The 21,533-nt window shown below is 50.8% G+C and overlaps 2 protein-coding genes across 2 annotated transcripts; both read left to right on the plus strand.

The window, feature by feature from the left end:
• The first annotated feature begins 531 nt into the window (after window positions 1-531).
• On the plus strand, window positions 532-11,773 carry LOC133907235 (uncharacterized). The gene is made up of 3 exons (XM_062349241.1): window positions 532-576; window positions 622-1,283; window positions 11,767-11,773. The coding sequence occupies exons 1-3, from the start codon at window positions 532-534 to the stop codon at window positions 11,771-11,773; spliced, it is 714 nt and encodes a 237-aa protein (XP_062205225.1).
• A 2,062-nt stretch (window positions 11,774-13,835) lies between these two features.
• Window positions 13,836-21,308, plus strand: LOC133907937 (uncharacterized). The gene is made up of 8 exons (XM_062350067.1): window positions 13,836-14,137; window positions 15,504-15,821; window positions 15,963-16,222; window positions 17,017-17,158; window positions 17,406-17,777; window positions 17,904-18,035; window positions 18,587-18,715; window positions 19,046-21,308. The coding sequence occupies exons 1-8, from the start codon at window positions 14,054-14,056 to the stop codon at window positions 21,077-21,079; spliced, it is 3,471 nt and encodes a 1,156-aa protein (XP_062206051.1). The 5' UTR covers window positions 13,836-14,053; the 3' UTR covers window positions 21,080-21,308.
• The last annotated feature ends 225 nt before the right edge of the window (window positions 21,309-21,533 follow it).

Genomic DNA, 21,533 nt, shown 5'->3' on the forward strand with positions numbered 1-21,533 from the left:
GGAGGAGGGCGGACTCCGGGCCGAAGCCACCGGGCCCGGAGTTCAAGATCCCAGAGTCACGATGGCAATACCGTGGACCAAAGTCAGCGTAAGTTTCCTTTTTCCCGAGCGCATTTTGCCCGGAGTAAGTTCGGGGACTAACCTGCATTTGCTTTTAGGCCGCCCAAAGACGCCGCCGGAGACCAAAGGCGATCAGAAGCGCCAAGGCCGGCTCCCGCCCCTAAGCCAAGCGCGCCTGAGCTGAGCGCGTCGGCGGAGTCGGAGCCGCAGGCATCGCCGTGCCTTGAGTCGAGGGCAGCGGCTGCACCCGAGCCACCGGCGCCGGCCGAGCCCACCCCGAGCGCTTCGAGGGCGGGGCAAATGGCCGTGGCGAGGGCGACGCCGATGTGGCAGCAATCGGGGACCCTGAGCGCCTCTACAGAGAGGGCTCGCAGGGGACCCAGCCCTCGGCCGCTGTCCAACTAGGCCGCGGAACCCCTCCCGGATGTGCTAGGAAGCGCGCGGGAGGTGATCGAGTGGCTGGAGGCGGCCATGGCAGGGGAGCGGGCACAGCTCGAGGTGGACCGCGCCGTCCTCGTAGAGGAGAGGGGGCGTTTGGAGGAGGTCGGCTGACTTTTGGAGGTCTGCATTGCCTCGGCCCGCGCCTCCCATGGGAGGGAGAGGTGCGCAGTGGCCGAGGAGCGAGAGGCCCTGGAGGAGGAGTGCGAGGAGGTCGTTGCCGCGCAGGAGGAATTCACCCGCTTGGGGGAAATATCGCGGCGGCAGGCCGCGGAGCTGCTCGCCAAGGAGCGGCTGGTGCGTGCTCGGGAGGAGGCCATCCTGCCGCGCGAGGAGGCTGTGGAGGCCTCTCGGGCAGACTTAGCCCGCTGGAACGACGAACTCGAGAGGATTCACGCCGAAGTCCACCGTCGGGAGGAGGAGGTCGCGATCCGCGAGACTGACGTCAAAATCACGGCGACGGCTTTGGATGCCCGGGAGGAGCAATTAACTCGCCGTGAAGCAGAGGCTGCCTCGGCGTCGGTGGCCCTAACTGCTCGAGAGGAGCAGGCCGCCAAGTGGGAGGCCGAGCTGACCGCTCGGGAGCAAGCCCTTGCTGCCCTCACCGAGCAGGTGAAGCAGGGGCAAGCCGAAGCCCCGGCGACCAGCATCATTCCGACCAGCGCGACTGAGGAGATAACCCTTGAGGAGCAGCTGCAGATCGCGATGGATGAGCTCGAGACCGTTACCGCCGAGTGGGCCAATGTCAAGCTGATGATGCGAGACATCATTCGGCAAGCATGGAGGTCCGTGAGGGTGGCCGGGCTCAGGCGAGTCAACGTGGGCGAGAAGGGGATGGATCAAGACACCATCGGCCACATCGCCCTCGGCTTTGAGGAGATCAGCCGGCGACTGAAGGCTCTTCCCCGGGCCGTGCAGGAGTTGGCCTCCCAGGAAGGGCGCGCTCTGGCCCAAGCGGTGGCCGAGCACGTCCTGGCTTGTTACAGGAGCTGAGACCCCAACTTCTCACAGGAGCCAGCCCGGCAGGGGGTGGTCGAGGCTGAGGAAGGAGCTGTCCGGGGCGTCACCGCCGAGGTGGCGGCTTGCTTCACATGGGAGCCGCCGCCGGTACCGAGCAGTGGCAGCAGCAGTGAGGACTCCTCGCCGCCTCCAGAGCCCGCCGACCTAGATTAGGCTTTTGTATTTTATTTTCTTTTGACTTGTTGTAAATATGGGAGTGATTCCTCTGAATAGCTCCTTTTCTTGAATATAATGGAAGCCTTTCCTTGGGATCGCAACTCCAATGTTGTCTTGATGCTTGATGAAGTCTTTTCTCTTTTCACTTGGTGTCTCGAGGAATATTTAGTCGGACTGAGCCCGACCTCCCCCCCCCCCCCCTCGAGAACGAAGTTGCCCCGACCACTCATCGCCCGAGTAGTGAGGCCTCTTCGCGTGTTCAGCCCCCGAGCCCTCACGAGTCCACAGCGGCTAAGTCAAGAGACAAAGGCACGAACTTCCTTGCTCGGGAGATAGGTCGATCCAGCATGGAGCACGCCACGACCAGTGAACGCTTTTCCACTTTGCGACCACTCAAACAAGCAGATCGGAGACACGTGCGGGCAGAAATACGACCAAGAGTCCCCACGGTTTGGTGGTGCCCGGGCTAGGACGGATCGGACTGAGCACCGACAGCCCGCCCCCAGGGTCTAGGCTCCCAACCTCTCTTTGCTCAAGTGGTAGGATTACCCGAGAACCCTAGAGGCTCGGTAGTGCTCGGGGTACTGCCAAGTGGGCCGAACACCACGACCACCATGAAGGACTTCGGTCAGACATCGCCGTTTGTACGGTACACCTTTCTACTGTATGTTCTATCATTCCGGAAAAAGCGAACACGTGGGCAGGGTTTTGTGCGCGAGGAGACCATCTCGCCGAACAGATTAGAATGCGAGGGTCCCGAGGATAACTCGAGAACAATAGATTGCTGAATATGTAAGAATGTAAATTCGTACAACTTTAGCCACTCACCGGACAGCTATCAGCCTTTCGACCGACCGATCCAGGAGGGGTATGCACTCCGAGCTCGGGGTGCCCGGGAACCTTGTTCCCTCGGTCGGAGCGCCCGAGCACTGGGAAGCATGAGAGGGAGCTTGGTGCCAAGGTAGTCCTGATCACTCATGCCCGAGCGGTAGGACTACCCGAGGACCCCCTAGGCTTGAGCAGCAGCCTGGGCACTGAGGCTCTCGCGGTCGAGCTACTTTTGTTCTCGGTTGTCGATCTGTAGCTTAAGAAAGTAGGAAAAGATTCTTTGCTTGGTGTGCTCTGCTAGTGCGGTACTCATTATAGCCTGCTCTCGTTTTTGACCCGAGACCTCTCGAATACCCGAACCGGTGAAGTATACAGACAGAGGCATAATCCAGAGGTCCTATGGTTCGGTGGTGCCCGGAAAGGACTGACCAAACCAAGCACCGACAGCCCGCCCCTGGGGTCTAGGCTCCCGACCACTCTTTGCTCAAGCGGTAGGATTACCCGAGAACCCTAGAGGCTCGGTGATGCTCGGGGTATTGCCATGACACCGAACACCACAGCCTACCACAACAGACATAGGTCAGCGGCAACTGCCTGCGCGCATACCGATCGGGATTCTTTTATCAATGGGAAAAATGAGAGAGCATGTTTTTCTCGCACAGTCGAGCATCTCACTAGACAGATTAAACATATGGATTCCAGAGAGAGAATAAAAATTTGAAACAAGAACTGGACAATGATAATATATATTGACAATTTTGTACAAGACTGGGTGACTTACATGGTTAGTGGTAGCCCTCGGCCAACTTGGGCGGGGGGGGGGGGGGACCCCCGGCCTGGTTGGCCTGAGCACAAACATGCCACCTATGGATAGAACTTGCGCAGATGCTCGATGTTCCACGCATTTGGAAGCGGCTGCCCGCCCTCCGCAGCCAGCCAAAAAGAGCCTTCTCGCGGGACACCGATCACGGTAAAGGGGCCTTCCCACATAGGGGACAGTTTATTCCTTCCTTCGCGCGATTGGACGCGTCGGAGAACTAGATCCCCCACCTCGAGAGACCGGGCCCGGATGTGACACTGATGATAGCGCCGTAGGCTTTGCTGGTATCGGGCTGCTCGGACGACGGCACGCCGCCGGTGCTCTTCCAAGTAGTCGACGTCGTCACGCCTTCGCTGTTCCTGTTCGCCTTCGGAGTAGGCATGCACCCGAGGGGAGCCAAAAGTGAGCTCAGAGGGGAGGACCGCCTCAGCACCGTACATGAGGAAGAAAGGAGTCTCCCCGGTGGCGCGACTTGGCGTAGTCCGATTGGCCTATAGCACAGCAAGTAGCTCGTCGATCCACCCTTTCCCGTGCTTTGCGAGCACGTCGTAGGTCCGGGTTTTGAGCCCCTTCAGTATCTCAACATTGGCACGCTCGATCTACCCATTGCTCCGAGGATGAGCGACAGAGGTGAAGCAGAGCTTGATGCCGAGGTCCTCGCAGTAGTCCCCAAACAGGGCACTTGTGAACTGAGTGCCATTGTCGGTGATGATCCTGTTCGGGACGCCGAAGCGACTTGTGATACCACGGATGAACTGAAGCGCCGTGTTCTTGGTAACCTTGATGACTGGAACCGCCTCCGGCCACTTGGTGAACTTGTCGATGGCGACGTAGAGGTACTCATAGCCCCCAATTGCTCGGGGGAATGGACCTAGGATGTCCAGCCCCCAGACCGCGAAGGGCCACGACAGGGGGATGGTGTGAAGAGCCTGAGCTGGCTGGTGAATCTGCTTTGCGTGGAACTGGTACGCCCTGCAGCGCCGAACCAACTCGAAAGCATCCTGGAGAGCTATAGGCCAGTAGAAACCTTGCCGGAAGGCCTTCCCGACCAGCATGCGGAATGATGCATGGCCACCGCACTCGCCCTCGTGGATCTCAGTGAGAAGCTCACCACCTTCTTCCCGGGTGATGCATTTCAGGAGGACACCGTCCGTGCCGCGCCGGTAGAGACCCCCGTCTACTATGGCATAGTGTTTAGACTGCCGTGCAATCCTCTCGGCAGAGGCATCATCCCCGGGAAGGAACTTTTCTTTCAAGTACCCTCGGATCTCATCCATCCACGAGGCATCTTGAGAACCGCCAGCAAGCGCAGCGCACTTGCCGGGCGACGGCACTCTGATGGGGCTCCCCACTGAGGGCGCTGCCTGGGTCCCCTTAACTAGGTTCAGGGTTCCCCTTCGTCCTCCTGACTTCCGCCACGTACGCCGCCATTTGAGGATCCGTGCACTGGTACTCTTTTGACACCTGGTTGACCACCAGCTGGGAGTCTCCCTTGACCAGGAGGTGACGAATCCCGAGGCCCACCGCGGCCCGGAGGCCAGCGATGAGACCCTCATATTCCGCCATGTTATTGGTTGCTCAGAACTGCAGCTGCACGACGTATCGAAGTTCTTCACCTGTTGGGGAGGTGAGAACCACTCCAGCCCCCACTCCTTTCAGTGTGAGGGAATCGTCAAAGTGCATAATCCAGTACCCGGGTGCATTGTGCCCGGGATATGCGGAAATCTCTTCTTGGTCGATCTCGGGGACAGGCGTCCACTCTGCCACAAAGTCAGAGAGCGCCTGGCTTTTGATCGCCTGGCGACTGACAAAGTACAGATCAAACTCCGCCAGCTCCACCACCCACTTGACGATGCGTCCAGTGCCTTCTCGGTTCCGGAGGATCGGCCCCAACGGATACGTGGTAACCACTGAGACCTTGTGCACCTGGAAGTAGTGGTGCAGTTTCTGGGAAGCGATGAGCACGGCATAGAGCAGCTTCTAGGCTTGGGGATATCTTGTCTTGGCGTCTCGGAGGACTTCACTGAAGAAGTACACCGATCGCTGTACACGGCGGGCCCGGACTGCGGCTTCACCCGAGGGCTTGTCACAGCCCCCGAGCTCAGCAGCGTGGTCGGACTCGGCCGAGTGCTTAGGCTCGACTCCTTGCTCGGGAGGAGCCTCGAGGACCGGAGACTGCCCGGGGGCGGCCGGGAGCTGGGACCCAGCATCTTGCCCCGAGCACTCATCACACTCCACCATCAGTACCATGCTCACGACCTGAGGACTGGCCGAGACGTAGAGCAGTAGAGGCTCGCCCTCAGAGGGGGCCACCAGTACGGGCAGCGAGGTGAGATATTTCTTCAAGTCACGGAAGGCCTGCTCGGCCTCCGGCGTCCAGTTGAAATGATCGGTCTTCTTCAGAAGTTTGAAGAGGGGGAGTCCTCACTCCCCGAGCTTGGAGATGAAGCGCCCGAGGGCCGCCATGCAGCCGGCGAGGCGCTGAACTTCCTTGAGTCGAGCTGGGGGTCGCATCTGCTCGATGGCTCAAATCTTCTCTGGGTTGGCCTCGATTCCTCGGCTAGAGACCAAGAAACCGAGGATCTTGCCCGCAGGTACCCCAAAAACACACTTCTCGGGGTTGAGCTTCAAGCGGGTAGTGTAGAGACTGTTGAAAGTCTCAGCCAGATTTTCGAGCAGGGTGGCGCGGTCTCGGGATTTGACCACAAGATCGTCGATGTAAGCCTCGACGTTGCGGCCAACCTGCGAGTCAAGGGTAATGCACACAGTGCACTGGAAGGATGACCCAGCGTTGCGCAAACCAAATGGCATCGATACATAACAATAAGTCCCCACCGGAGTAGTAAAAGAAGTTTTTTCTTCATCCTCTATGGCCATGCAAATTTGGTGATAATCAGAGTTTGCATTAAAAAACATAAAAGATCGCACCCCGCGGTTGCATCTACAATCTGATCTATGCGGGGTAAAGGAAAAGGATCTTTTGGGCAAGCCTTGTTTAGGTCGGTGTAGTCGACGCACATGCGGAGCTTGCCGTTGGCCTTCGGGACGATGACTGGGTTTGCCAGCCACTCAGGGTGGAGGACTTCTCGGATGAAGCCGGCGTTAAGGAGCTTACTTACTTGCTCCCGGATGAACTCCTAGCGCTCGGGCGCCTGTCGCCGGACTTTTTGCCTCACCGACCGTGCGTCCGGGCGCACAGCCAGGTGGTGCTCGATCACCTCCCTAGGGATCCCGGGCATATCGGACGGCTGCCATGCAAACACGTCGACGTTAGCCTAGAGGAAGGCGATGAGCGCGTTTTCCTATTTGCCGCCCAGGTCACCGCCGATTCGGACAACCTGGGAAGCGTCTTCGCCCACCATGACCTCCTTCGTAGGAACGGAGGCGTCGGCAGCGAGTCGGGGTTTGGATGAAGAGGGTCCTGGGCCCCCTGGGTAACCCTCGACCTCGGGCCGAGCTGAGACCAAGGCCGAGTATAACTGCTCGGCGCAGGAGACGGTGCTGCCGGTGCCGGCGGTCACGGAGATGGGGCCTGCGGGGCCTGGCATCTTGACCGTGTGGTATGCGTAGTGGGTGACCACCATGAACCGAGCGAGAGCCAAGCGCCCGAGGATAGCGTTGTAGGGGAGGGGAAGTTCCACGACATCGAAGATGACGTTCTCCGTTCGAAAGTTATCCCGGCTCCCGAATGTCACGGGCAGCTCGACCTGCCCGAGGGGCAAGGAGTGCCCGGGGGTCACCCCGTAGAAGGGGAGCGACTGCTTTAGGCGTCTGGAAGGCACCTGCAGCTTCTCGAAGGCCTCCCGGGAAAGGAGGTTCAAGCCTGCACCCCCATCGATCAGCACTCTACTGACCTTTACGTTGCAAACATTGGGGGACACTACCAGGGGTAGCCGCCCCACGCTTGCAGTACTTGCGGGGTGGTCGGCTAGGCTGAACGTGATCGGGGAGTCCGACCACTTCAGGGGCCTTGTGGCCTCCGTGCTCGGGGTCGCCGAGCACACCTCGCATCGCATGGTCTTGACGCTGTGGTGGGAGGAGGACGTGTACGTGCCTCCGTCGATGAAAGCGACGGTGTGCTCAGGCTCCTGAAAGCCGAGCTCTTGGTTGTCGGGGACGGCTCTGTCATCGCCGCCCCTGCGGGGCTCCTCGCGGTCCCTCTGGCGCTGCTCGATGAGACCTTTGATCGTGCGGCACTCCGTGAGGTCATGCCACTTGGTCTGGTGGATCTGGCACCATTTCCCCAGCTCTGGCCTCGCAGGAGCGGGGGCCCTTGCTGGAGCAGGAGCCCTCGTGGGAGCCGGAGCCCTTGCGGGCGCGAGCCTTTGGTCGGCGGCCGCCCGGCGTGCTAGTCGGTGGTCGGGCTCCTGGGCTGGCCCATGGGCAGGGCCCTGGGCCGGCACGACAGGGATAGCCTTGCGCCTCCTTCTCTTTTTCTTTTCCCGCCTGTCAAAGCGGGAAGGACCTGGTTGATCGGCGGTGGGATGCTCAGGGCGCGGAATATGCCACGCCCAAGCCTCCGCCACCTTGGCGCACTTGTCGACCAACACGAAGAGTTCCACGGTGGTTTCGACCTCATGCGTGCCCAGCTTCTCGAGCATCCGCTCGTCGCGGACACCTTGCCAGAACGCGACAATGATGGCGTGGGGGGTTATCCGCGGGATGGTGTTGCGGACCTGGCTGAAGCGCTGTATGAAGCGCCGTAGCGTCTCCCCCTCCTGCTGTTTGACGGCATGGAGGTCGCACTCCATGCCGGGGCGCGTGAACGTGCCATGAAAGTTCGCCACAAACTGGTGGTAGAGGTCATCCCAGGAGCCGATGGATCCTGGAGGTAAGTCATAAGCCAAGAGTGGGCAAAGCCCCTCAAGGCAACATGGAAATAATTGGCCATCACCTTTTCACTGCCGCCAGCCGCTTGGACAGTGGTGGTGTAGATTTGGAGGAACTCGACGGGGTCAATGGACCCGTCGTACTTCTCCGGCAGTTATGGCCGGAACTTGGTGGGCCATTTGACCCGGCGGAGCTCGCTGGTGAAGGCGTGGCAGCCTGTGCTGTACCCTGCCGCGCGGGCAGCACCCTTGGGCGGTGAACGCCGGTGAGCCGGGGAGCCCCGGCGGTCATGGGCCGACATGGAGGAGGCCTGGTCCTCAGCTTCGGCCTCATGCCGGGACTCCCTTTGGCGCTCAAGGGTAACACGCGCATCTTCGACGGCCCTTCGCTCGTTGAGGTGCAAGAGGAGGTCCTGAGCTCTGGTAGTGGCTAGGGGGGCGGCACTCTGCTTGGAGGCCCCCCGGCTAGTTCGACCGCCACCTAATGATGGGCCGGTCTTGGCTGCACCGCGGTGGGAGGTACCCCGGGAGCTTTCGGCTAACACCTGACGGTGAGCCGTGCCCTCGAGAGCGGCCACCTTCTGGAGCCAGCGACCTTCTGGGGTTTCCCCCACCACATGGACTGACGGGTGCCTGAGGAGAGCTTGCGCTGCAAACAGCACATTCCCAGGACAGGCCTCGCCAAAGGCGAGCCTACGCCGCAACAGCGCCCGGCGCTATCCAAACGTGGACCTAGCGGCAGGAGTTTCTACCGCCTGCTGAGGGTCAGGCGATGCGCTAGCGACGGCGGCGGCAGCCCTTCTGGGCCCAGCGCCATGGTCCCCATGAGAGGGGAGCGCCGTGCGTGCGGACCGTGGCTGCTGCTGAGGAGCAGCAGCGACTGAGGCCTCCTATGCGAGGGGCTCCATTTCCTCACTGGAGCTGGAGCCTGTGCGTCAGAGACGATGGTCACTCGCCATTTTTTCTGCAGGAAAAATAAACAAATTCAGGGATGCAACCCCCCTACCTGGCGCGCCAGCTGTCGGAGGGTGAACTCCTAAAGCAGGGATCCGGAGGGACCCCCTTTGAGATTCGGCCAGGGGGATGATTCTGAATCTGTTTGTGAGAGAAATAAATGGGCGTAAATGCGATGGCAGGTGAAATGGAATGATCGAATGCAGAATGCAGTAAATGCACTGGAGATTTTTAGACAGGTTCGGGTCGCACTGAGCGTAATACCCTACTCCTGTGTGGATGCTATAAATGCACTGAGAATGTCTCTCAGGGATATTGCTGGTTACAAGAATGTTTGTCTATCCTAGAGCTTCGGGCTCCTTGTTCTTCGGTGGTCTCAGCTTCTGTGCTTGTACTGGGGTGTTCTTCTATCTTCGGTCTTCGTTCGGGTCGAAGCCTCCTTTCCGTGTCCACCGGCTCCTCTTAAATACTCGCCGGTGGTATCGTGCCCCGAAAGGATGGCACAAGTTCCAAGGCGCCATAAATGGAAAAGCAACCATCATGGGTTGCTGCGTGAAGTGACGGGGGGTTGAAAACGCGCCCCCGCCCGGTCTCGGACGTCATGATGGCTTTCTACAACGGGCGCCGCGGAGAGGGCCTACCGGGCAGCTACCGAGTAGCCCAGCGTGCCCGTTCGGTCTTGTACGCTGACACAGCAGGGCGGTAGGCGGGGCAACTTGGGCCTCCCGATGCTATCCCGAGGCGCGCCGGATGACACGGGATGGGACCTGTGGATTAAATGTCCCCACGCCCTCTTGCCAGAATGTGGCAGGGACTGATACCGAGCGTGGCAGGAGCAGTTGGAAGTGACAGGCCATGCGCCCTCTTAAATGCGCCATCGGGCCTTTCACTGGTTGACACCTCATCGCTGAACCTCTGTGGGGGCCACCGGCGAAGGGCTTCTTAGGCTGTCGGGGAACCGAGTGCTTGGGGGCACTGTTCACAACCCTGAGCACTCCATCCTGGATATGCCCTTTCTTGGTCCTCGAGGAACCGAGTGCTCGGGGGCCACTGTTCATAGTCCCGAGCACTCTATCCCGGAACTCACTGTTCAGGTCCTCGGAGAACTGAGTGCTCGGGGGCCGCTGTTCACGGCCCCGAGCGCTCTCTCCCGGAACTATCTTCCTTGGGTCCTCGGGGTACTCGGGTGCTCGGGGGCCACTGTTCGCAGCCCCGAGCACACCCTTCCCGATACTTGACTTTTCGGGTTGTCGGGGGACTTGGGTGCTTGGGGGCCACTGTTCGTGGTTCTGAGCACTTTCTTCCCGACACTTGGTCTTCACGGATCATCGGGGAACTCGGGTACTCGGGGACCACTGTTCATGGCCCTGAGCACCCTCTCCCGGGACTTAGTCTTCTCATGCCTCGCGGTGATGATCCCCGCGGGAGGGCTCCACGTGGCAAACTGCTAGCCTGGCCTCGGGACTCGGGGACCCCTGGTTCCTGATTCACCGACATAATGGTATCACTATTACTTCTGTGGTGGGATGGTAAGGGCATATTGCGCGAGCTGAGAGGTTCCGAGTTCAAGTGTCACGAACCGCATGCGCGCGTATTTTATGCGAAAATATCACGTGGCTTGTGACTTGCGCAGGCGTAGGGTTTCTCGAGTGAAAAATATTTTTTTTCTATTTTTTCATCCCCAAAAAGATCAATTCGGCACCCAACTATCACTGCAGGCTGAGGCCTTCAACCGGCATTGATAACCCCTTCACTGCCGATCCTCGAACCGGCAGTGATAGTTGGAGGACTATCACTGCTTGTTGCCTACTATTGGTTCCAAAACTCACAGTGAAACCCTTTTATGATCTGACAGTGAAGGAGTTTTTTTTATAGTGAATCTTAGTGTTTTGGAGGGGAGGAACACGCAGAATTTCATAACATACGATCTAAACCATCAAACCAGTCCAAACCAAGCCACAAATGTCAGTTCTTGCAAATCATTGAAGCCTAACCCTACCCCGCCAAAACAACCCACGGGTGGTTGTGGGCTCAACAACGAACAACAACAATAACAATAACCTTTGTCCTATGCAAGTAGGAGTAAACTAAAGATAAAATCAACGAGATCCTTGCACACCATGCATATGTCATAGCATCAGATGTCCAAGGACATGGGATCTATCGTCATGTGTAAGGCAGAAGAGCACGTTGAGAGGTGTGTACCTATTGATATCCTGGTGGCTTAACGGGTATACATGTGGTTTTTTATGATTAAACAGATTAGAAATTTAGGAGTTTGTTTATATTGTCGGATGCAACTGTTGCATAACCGGCATATGTATTGTTGTCATCTCAACAGACAGGCATGTAACCTCTTTGTGCTATGACTATGCATCCTGACCCCGAGAGGGCTCCTTACAGCAAATGCTGAGTTTGGTAATTTTATCACTCGAAGCGATACGTGCGAGGAGGTGACGGTGATACAGTGGAAAAATTACCATCCAGTGTAGCTAATCCATTGTTGGTTCTGAGGATTTGATTGAGAGATGTGACAAGACATGGAATAGGAGTGATCATTGATTTATCCTTTCTTTAATTTGGTGATAGCATGGGTATTCAATAGATTTGGTAAGATAGGCGTAAAGTTTTTACATTAATGATTTGCCAATTTTTTTTCAGTTGGTAGTAAGGAAGATGGTTTTGGACCCAAGTAGTTCCGGGTTTAAAAATACATTTCAAATTAATTTATTGCGCGCCAAAGTTGGTTGGCCATTTTGCATGACGCAGCTAAAAAACAAATAGCAATTAGTAACAATTCATTTGGTACATTAACAAAGCAGCTTTTTTTCTCACACATTACTTCTAACATTGTTGTATCTGCATACCTTTTCTAGGAGGCGCACAATTCAAATGCACCCATGAATTCAGACAAATTTGGTCAGTTGTGGAGTGTCAAAAAACCAGACAGTAATATGTTCGTTATAGCAAAAGAAGTTGTGACACTAAGGACAATTTCCAAATCATAAAGCATGGCTCGGCTCTTAGGAGATTTTCTAAGATAGAATAAAAAACTTTTGTTCTAGTTATTTGGCATATACGCCCGGTGGGTGTTTTGGGGAGAGGGGTTCACCGTGTTCCATGGGAGCAGCAAACTAGACAAATTTGGTTAGGTGTCTCCAGCCACTGCAGTCACAAAAACCAAAAACCAACATGTCCTTTTGTGTAAAAAAAAAGGAGGGGTTTGGGGGCTCTTCAATTAATATGTATTTACTTTGTAGTATCACATACCTTCTCTAATGTAGCTTTAATGGTTGTCGAAACCCATTCATGAGGGTTTTTTTACAAGAAATTAATGAATACATTAGAGAATCCATCAAAATTAAACAGTCTTTTTCAATCAAATTAAAGAGATCTATTCTATGTTAATTGTTTGCATTCTATAATACCAACCATAATAAAATACTTTTCTTTTCATTTTCCATATGGCGCGATGAAATGGTTTCGGTGGAAAAACACTCAAGACATAATCTAGATGAGTGGACCTATAGCTCCAGTCTCTCTATAATTCCCATTAACCTACTCTAGTTTGTTCATGCTTCAGGATTTGGCACTGAACGATAGGGGTGTACAAATAATGGCTCTATCATACTTGTTTCTGCATCTTTTCCCCGGATAAGTAAATGAATATGAATGCCTCTAATAAGAATACAAATATTATCAAGTACAAATTGAATGCAAACGCCATGATGAACATATCTCTGATGTCAATCATGAATAAAACAATTTGAATTTATATAAATAAAATTGGGAAAATAAAACTATATAGTTTATATACTAATTTCTGGACTTCTAGACCATTTTTGGTAAGTTTTCTAGAAAATATAAGTCTTTTGCGCCTACTTTTAGACCTAACATGTGAATGTGGTTCGGTGAACAAGGCCAGAGCCATCATAGACCATGTTGACAAAGAGCCCAGGGATCGTGTAAGCTGAGCCTCGATAGAATTCAAGCAAAGGCTTTTCATGCATGACAGATAGGGTCACAACTCTAGATCCTTGGTGGTTGGCCGCATCAAAGAAATATGAACATCATTTGCCCCTCGAGAAAAAAAGAGAGAGATATTGGAAGTATTGGCTACAAGCTGTTAGTGTTAATTAAAAATGTGATTGTAAGAAAACACAAAACCATCATTTATCACCATCTTTCCACCTCACATAAGGATGAAGGTTCCAAGATAGACCGAATCTAAAATTAGAGCTCTAAAGAGACCTGAGTCACCTATAAAACACAAGGGACAAGTAAAACCCTGCTATAATCGACTCGAGGGTAGGCATCTTATTCGCTCACTTCCTTCCCCACCTCTCACTCTCCATAATTTGGTAGGTGATTCTTCCGCCTCCTGAAATGCTAGATCCTTCTAGCTAAACAACACCAAATAACCGATGACCACAAGTACCATATTATCAATACCTAGCTAAGGAAAAACCAGATCTTTACTTTTTTTTATTTTCCTTACTATATATTATATATTTCAGCTATACAATCGTCTGTAATCATGTTCTCTATGACAACGACTGTATGAGTTTTAGCAGAAATAAGGTCTTACATCTACATACTACGGAAGCAATATAGCTACATTGACGATATTTGTTTGTATGAAGCTTTTGAAAAACATTAGATAACTTTCTAATAATCATTTTTGTCCTCCAAGAAAGAAAGGAAGAAAGGGGGAGGATGATGATATCAAAACACATTGGCTGCTGAGAAACAAAGAAAGATAGCAAATTTCTGAGGCTGAGCTGAGGTGACCTCATCTCATCCACGGAAATCCTCTCCATCCCCCTACCTACCAATTTTTCTACCAATTTCTCAGGAGAGAACCCCCCCTTCCCATCGCCGATGGCCGCCGCACGCCGCTGAGCCGCCACCACCAACGGCCTGGCCTATCAGCGACCAGGCGCCCGCGATGGTCGCGGAGGCTGCGCCGTCCTCCTCGGCGGCGATCTGGTCACACCGCCGCGACGAGATCACCTTCGACCGCCTCCACAAGGTACCAAAGCCCCTCCCGGGCTCGCCCCGATCGGATCTGCCCCCCGCCCGCTGACCCGTGCCCCCGCGGATCTGAGGCGCACCTCCTGCTCCCGTCGCCGGGCTCTTCCCGCGCCCGGGGCCGTGCTACGACGATCCATGCCGCTCGTGGGCGCGCGCGCGGGGTGATTCCGGGGACCGCTGGTTCGGTTTTCTAGGGTTTGATTTGATTGGTCGCTCACCTGTGGGAGGATTTCATTTCATTCGATTGCTTCCGGCTTCTCAGCTGGCATGGATGATGGACTCCTCGTGCTGCTACTGGGTGTTGCATGGAGCATATAAGCGTTGGATTGGGGAATTCTTATTGGTTTGTCGCGTCCGGAGAATTGGATGAGCTGGATTCGAGCCACTACTGATGCCGTTGCTGCTGCGCTAACTGTCCGGGAACAAACTGAAATTCTCAAGAGTAATCATTACAGCTTGCTGGAGCAGCTAACAGCTCGATTGAAGAATCTGAGTGGTTTATCGCATCCGGATAATTGGATAGACTGAGGATTGGAGATGTAACTGATCACGTTGCTGCTGCGATAACCAACAGAAGCAGCGATGGCGACAAACCAAATTCCGGAGAGTAATCATTGTGTTCTGGCTGGAGCAGCCAGTCACTTGACTGAAAGATCCAATTGGTTTGTCTCCTTCGGACACATGGATGCACTGGACTGGAGCCATTTACTGATGATGATGTTGCTGCTGCGCTAACTGACCACGGTACTGGATTCGGAACAGTAATTATTGGTACTTGGTTGGGGCAACATTGGCTATGGAAACTGTACCACCTACGTCTTAGTCATTACGCTTGTCTGGGCTGTCATACCATTTGACTGTACCTAGGGTTTATGTGTTGTCCTCGTTCATTTTAGAAACATTTTTTTCAGGTAGAATCATATGGATATTAACATCGTTCCTAGCATATATCGACACTGCTAGACTTTAGCATCAAGCTTTGGTCTGAGGTACTAATGGGTGCTGATTCATGCAATGTAGATTCCTATTATGGAAAGGTTGTAGTGGCCCTGAGTTGGTTATTGGTTATAAAGAACGAAGGATTTAGTGGAGCTGTTAATGTGAAGCATTGCTTTGTGTGGTTTTGTTCATTAGAGGCTTGATACTCAACATTTTTTCCCATCATCTTAAACGCCTATTGGTACTTGTTTCTGTTTCGTTAAGTCCTCAAAGATTTTTTATTAATGCACCATCTGCTTTCATCAACACTGCGATAAGCATTAATGTTCAGTGATTTTTCATACTGTTAAGAGCTGTCAGTTTTCAAGAGCAGAGTTGACAGATGGAACTGATCATTTTATTCCTGTGAATTCAACTTGTTCCAGTTTTGGAGTGCCTTGTCTCCTCATGCACGGCATGAGCTGCTCAGACTTGATAAACAGACGCTGATCGAGCATGCTCGCAAGAACCTGTACTGTTCAAGGTGCAATGGGCTGCTTTTGGAAAGTTTCACACAAATAGTAATGTATGGGAAGTCACTGCATCAAGAAGGTTCAGGTGAGCCAAAGATTCAGGAAGTTGAATCAGAAGAAGTTCAGGACCCATCAGTTCATCCTTGGGGAGGCCTTTCAACAACAAAGGATAGCATCCTAACTCTTGATGATTGCTTCATAAATGCAAAGTCTCTTCATGTGCTCCAGAATGTAAGCCTGAACAGTACCTTGTGTTTTCTTTTTCTGATCTATGAACTTCTTCACTGATGTCCTTATGAGTTCTTCAATTGTCTTAATGAGTTCTTCAATTCTAGAGTTCTTATTCCAATGCATTCCACATTGTTTAACTAGGTATTTGACAATGCACGTGCGAGGGAACATGAGCGTGAAATGTTTTACCCTGATGCATGTGGTGGGGGTGGCAGAGGATGGATTAGCCCAGTGATACCTAACTATGGCAGGGGGCATGGAACACGAGACACATGTGCGTTGCACACTGCACGTCTTTCTTGTGATACCCTGGTGGATTTTTGGTCAGCACTTGGTGAAGAAACTAAATCATCTCTTTTAAGGATGAAGGAAGAGGACTTCATTGAAAGACTCATGCATAGGTGAGTACAAATGAGTGCTTTTGTTTGATACAGAACTAGATACTGCATTACAAACTATTGTCAAGGGATGTGCTATCATTAACAGAATGAGATATGTATATAGTTTTGTAAGATGAGCTGATTTACTTCTTGATATTGATAGGAATATCTTTTAAATGTATATGAATTACTATTGGCATAGCTTTACTGATTATTCTACTAATTTGTCGTTTTGTATGATGAGTTGATTTGCTTCTTGATGCTGATAGAAATATCTTTTAAATGGATATAAAACACTATATTGACATAATTGTTCTACTAATTTGCAAAGATAGTACATCCAAGAAGCTGAAGTTACGTTTTGGCCACAACTCTACATTATCAGGGGGACTGGTGATACCATTTCATCGCTGAACTAAGAAATTCTATGTTCTCTTATATTCATAAATTCTCAGATGCTTATCGGGTAAATGCTATTGTAACTTGGTCTGCATTTTTGTGTACCTTGGTCCCACTTTTTATTTTTTTACTTATAGCATAGCACAGACAGGACAGGCAACCTAAAGCTATGTTGTAAAGCTTCTCATTTATTGTTTAAACTTGAAAACATTTTAGTCCCTTTTGTGCTTTGCAAAAAAAAAAAAAATGTGCCTGGTACTTAAATGGCTACATGCCTACTATCTGTAATATCATGACTTTTCCTTTGTTATCTAATGCAACCTTTTGATGAGATGTTCTTAATTCTAAATATGGATGCATTTACCGTTAATATATACATATTTAACTAACTTTTTTTGGATCAAATTTCTGTGCAGGTTTGACAGAAAGAGATTTTGCAGAGACTGCAGAAGGAATGTTATTCGTGAATTCAAGGAGCTGAAGGAACTAAAGCGCATGCGAAGGGAACCTCGCTGCACTAGTTGGTTCTGTGTCGCAGATACAGCATTCAAGTGTGAGGTTAGGATGCTATTCCTTGCCATCCTTCCTATCTACGAGTTCATCGTTGCTCTTGTTTCTCTTTGTTTTTTTTCCCTTTTTGGGGCATGGATTCTCATTTTGTAAAACCGCACAGGGAAAAAATATATATATCAAATAAGCTTCCAAGGGTCTTTCATTACCATTTTTCAGTGTGTAGTAGGTGCTATTCCTTGCCTGTAAGCAGCTAGCAGCTGGCATGTTAACATTTGCCTTTGAACATTTGTAGGTGTTCGAGGATGCTGTTCTTGTTGATTGGCACCAATCTTTATTGGAACAAGATGGATCTTACCATCATTTTGAGTGGGCTATTGGAACAGGTGAAGGAAAATCTGATATTCTAGACTTTGAAGATGTGGGAATGAATGGGCAAGTCCACAGGAAAGGCCTCGATCTTGATCAGTTTGAAGACTATTTTGTTACACTGAGAGCATGGAGGCTGGATGGCCGCTGTACAGAGTTCTGTGTGAAGGCCCATGCCTTGAAGGGCCAATCATGTGTTCACCGCAGGCTGATTGTGGGGGATGGACTCGTGACAATTATGAAACGTGAAAGTATTAGAGGTTTTTTTGAGCATGCTGAAGAAGCAGAGGAAGAGGATGTAAGTGGCTTCTATTTTATATAATTACTATTGAACATGATCAGAATATCTGTTATTCAGCACTTGAAGAACATGCATTGTTCTAGAAATTCATATTGTCTGATTCAATGACAAACACATGAGCAGGAAGATGATGCAATTGACAGAGATGGGAATGACCCTGACAGTGATGCCACTCATCCACAGAAGCATGCTAAGAGCCCTGAACTTGCAAGAGAATTTCTCCTGGATGCTGCTGCAGTGATCTTCAAAGAACAGGTAGTGTGTGGCGCTGGATAGATAGTAATTTACTAGTTGTTGAGAAAAGAAAACTCTTCCCTCAGTGGTACTGGTACTGGCTGTACAAAGAGCAAAAATTTATCTACTTCTATTATTCATAAGTGAAGTAGGTTGTCATTGTACGAAAGGTCACAGTATTACCTGAGATTTCTTCCCTTTTTTTATATCAACCTCTTGAAAGAATGATTTCTTTGCATAGTACACTGAATATCTCTTTTATTGATGTTATTCACTCTACTAGTAGTATTTTTGGCTTGTTTAAATAACCAGCAAATTTGAGACAACATAATCATTTTAAGCTGTACATTTAACTAGGTTTTATGAGTATGTTACCACTTACCAGCATATTTAATGGTTTTTTAGCTTACAACTTACATGGTTTTACTCTTTGTTCCATTCTACCAAAGGTTACAAAGTTGGTGTTGTCAACAGAACAAATGATATACTGTTCGGTTTTATTTTTATTTTTAAGGAAGTCAGACCGTCTAGTCCTAAGAACCAATCTCAACAAATTGTCGGTCTGTTTACAGGTTGAGAAGGCCTTCAGAGAAGGCACCGCCCGGCAAAATGCACATAGTGTATTTGTGTCCCTTGCACTAAAACTGTTGGAAGAACGAGTTCATGTTGCTTGCAAAGAAATTATTACATTGGAAAAACAGGTATGTATTTTAACCTTGATAATATATGTAAGTTCGCTGTTTTGCTTGTGTTCCATCCGAAACTCGCTGTGTGTGTGCCACTTGATTTTGTGTGTATCACACACACACACACACAACACACACACACACAAAGGCCATTGGGGGTCCAGTGGCGCACACACAAATTTTTGCTGCATACACACAAATCGTGAGATTGGGATGGCATGCGAGCAAAGCAGTCAATTCCCAATGGCGTATACAAAATCCCATAGATGTAAAAGGAGCAACTTTGTTGTGGATTTGTCTTGCCTTCACTGACGGATACTAAAAATTGAGTTACTCCTGTTGCAGACCAAGCTTCTTGAGGAAGAAGAGAAAGAAAAGCGTGAAGAAGAAGAGCGCAGGGAGAGGAGGAGAACAAAAGAGAGAGAGAAGAAGCATAGAAGAAAAGAGAGGCTGAAAGGAAAGGAAAGAGACAAGGAAAAATCGCTAGTTCAATCAAATGTTTCAGATGATATTTCACCATCATCTCTGAACAACTTAGCAGCACCAAGTAATAATGAGTTGCAAGATATTTTAGCCTCCAGATATTCATGTAGCGAAGAAGAAGATAATGTTGTGGTCAGGGAACATTACTCTCCTGATACCTCTGTTGCTCAATCTTCAAGCAGGGAAATTGATGGAAAAAGCAATGAGCACGAATGCAGTACAACAGCAGATTTTGTTCCCACAGATTGCAATAGCTCATTCTTATGTGAGGAGTCTAAATCAAGAAAAAACCTGAGATTTAGAAGAGATTTGCCTCAAGAACAAGCCTCCAGTTATTGGTATGAAGATCGCCAAGATGACTCTGGGGGCATAGGAGATATTCAGCAACAGTCAAGGGAGAGGACAAGGAATACCACTAGAGGCTACAGCACTGTATTCAGTACAAATAACCGAACAAGAGATAGGTACAAGCCTTGCAGTTGTGGCCATCAGGAAGATTACAGATATTTTTCCACAACAGCTAGACCGAGTAGGGAGATGAAGATGGCCAGGAAAGCAGTGGTTGAGAAGCTCAGGTTGCAATACCGCAGGTGCTATCCTTTGGACAGCTTCATAGTGTCGAAAGGAGGTCGTGTTGGTGGTACACCAAACAAGAATGCAGGCCCGAAGCAAGTATGGGAGCCAATGGATACAAGAAAGAAAGCCAGCTTAGGGAATGGGAATAATGCTGCTGGGACAGCTGATGATACCAATCGATCCAATCAAGTGGAATGCTCAAAGGATATCAATGAATGCCAAAAGCCTGAGAAAGTGTGTGAACCACTTGCTGAGGTTTGTTCTGAGAGATCTGAGGAAGCTTGTAGGTCAGACACAGATGAGCCATGCAAAGAAAGTGAGAAGAATCAACCTGCTTGCAATGATGGATCTCATGTGGTGGACAAGCCCGACTGCTGCTTGACCAAGGATGCTGGTAGGATGGCAAACCTAACCAGTTCGGACAGCTCTTCATGTCTAAGTCAGGGAGATAGGGATAGCAGCATGAGTAGCATGACCTCATTGAGTGCTCAGAACGCGGAATCTTCATCTACATCTGATTCAGAAGAATCTTCAGAAAGGAACAATAGCAACCCAGGTGATCCGCCAACAAAGAATGCTTCTCGTTCATTGCTTGAGATGTGCGCAGGAAATGGTTTCAGAGAGTACCAACCAAAAGGCATTCACCCTCCAGATGGCCACCAATTCGGGTTCAATGTGGCCCCTATCCAGGACCAGATGTTGCATCATCAAAAGGTGCATGCACCACCATACTCGTCAGCATTCTTGGGGTTCCACAGTCATCCCTTGCCAGTTCCAACAAATGGATACATACCATATCCTCAGCCTGCCCACTTCTACCCTAGCTCTGTGGCCCCTGTTGGATATGGAGTTGCTGGGAACCAATGTGTCGACTTTCCAATGCAGTACAACAATGTTCATCCGTACTCAGGTCCTGAATTTAGTTATGTGCCTTCGCAGCCAGTCCACAAGGCTCCAGTGAGCTTTCATGCCGTGCCACCAACCCCGTTGTGTAGAAATGGGGTGCCGGTGATCATAAGTCCAGACATGCAGCAGAACCATGCCTTCCCTCCTAAATTAAATCAGGCAGTTCCCAAGAATGGCTATTCAGAAGACAACACCAAACAGAAAGATGATGACAGCACACCATTCTCCTTGTTCCAATTCAACCTACCAATAGCCCCTCCCGCCCCGGCAACATCCAAAGAAGAGCAGAGTAGGGGAGCATTGGTGTCGATACTGCCGGTAGCTCAACCCCAGCCCTGCTCAAGGGAGGAGACAAACATCAAGGAGTATAACCTGTTCTCCGGGTGTAAGGGGGTAATATTCCCATTCATCTAGACAAGAAAGTCAGCAGCTATTCAATACAGCAATATTTGGCGAGTTATTTGTATTCCCCGAAAAACAGAATAAATTAGCTCGAGGATTTTACTGTTGCCCTCGAATATTTATTCCTTTTTATTTGCTTTGCTTCCCCTTTGTGTGTATGGAAACTGGAAAGATAGTGAGTGGTATAGGTTCAGCAGTTTTGACATCTGAATCAGTTAATCTCGGTTGTTTTATTTTGACAGATTGGTTTTGTTGTCTGTAAATCTAGTTGGAGACGTTGGATGGCATCGATTTGCGGATGCTGATTACAAGTTTTGACTTGAGAAACAATCTGATTGATAGCAGCAGTTGGCTAATGCCCTGACGTGACATGGAAATGTTTGGGTTGCCGTTTGTTTTCGAGCGTAGGCAATAAATTTCATTTCTGTAGGAACCTGGGAATGTTGGCACGTTCTACAGGATGAGG

This window comes from Phragmites australis, chromosome 24 (genome assembly GCF_958298935.1).
Source record: "Phragmites australis chromosome 24, lpPhrAust1.1, whole genome shotgun sequence".
Classification (NCBI taxonomy): Eukaryota; Viridiplantae; Streptophyta; class Magnoliopsida; order Poales; family Poaceae; genus Phragmites; species Phragmites australis.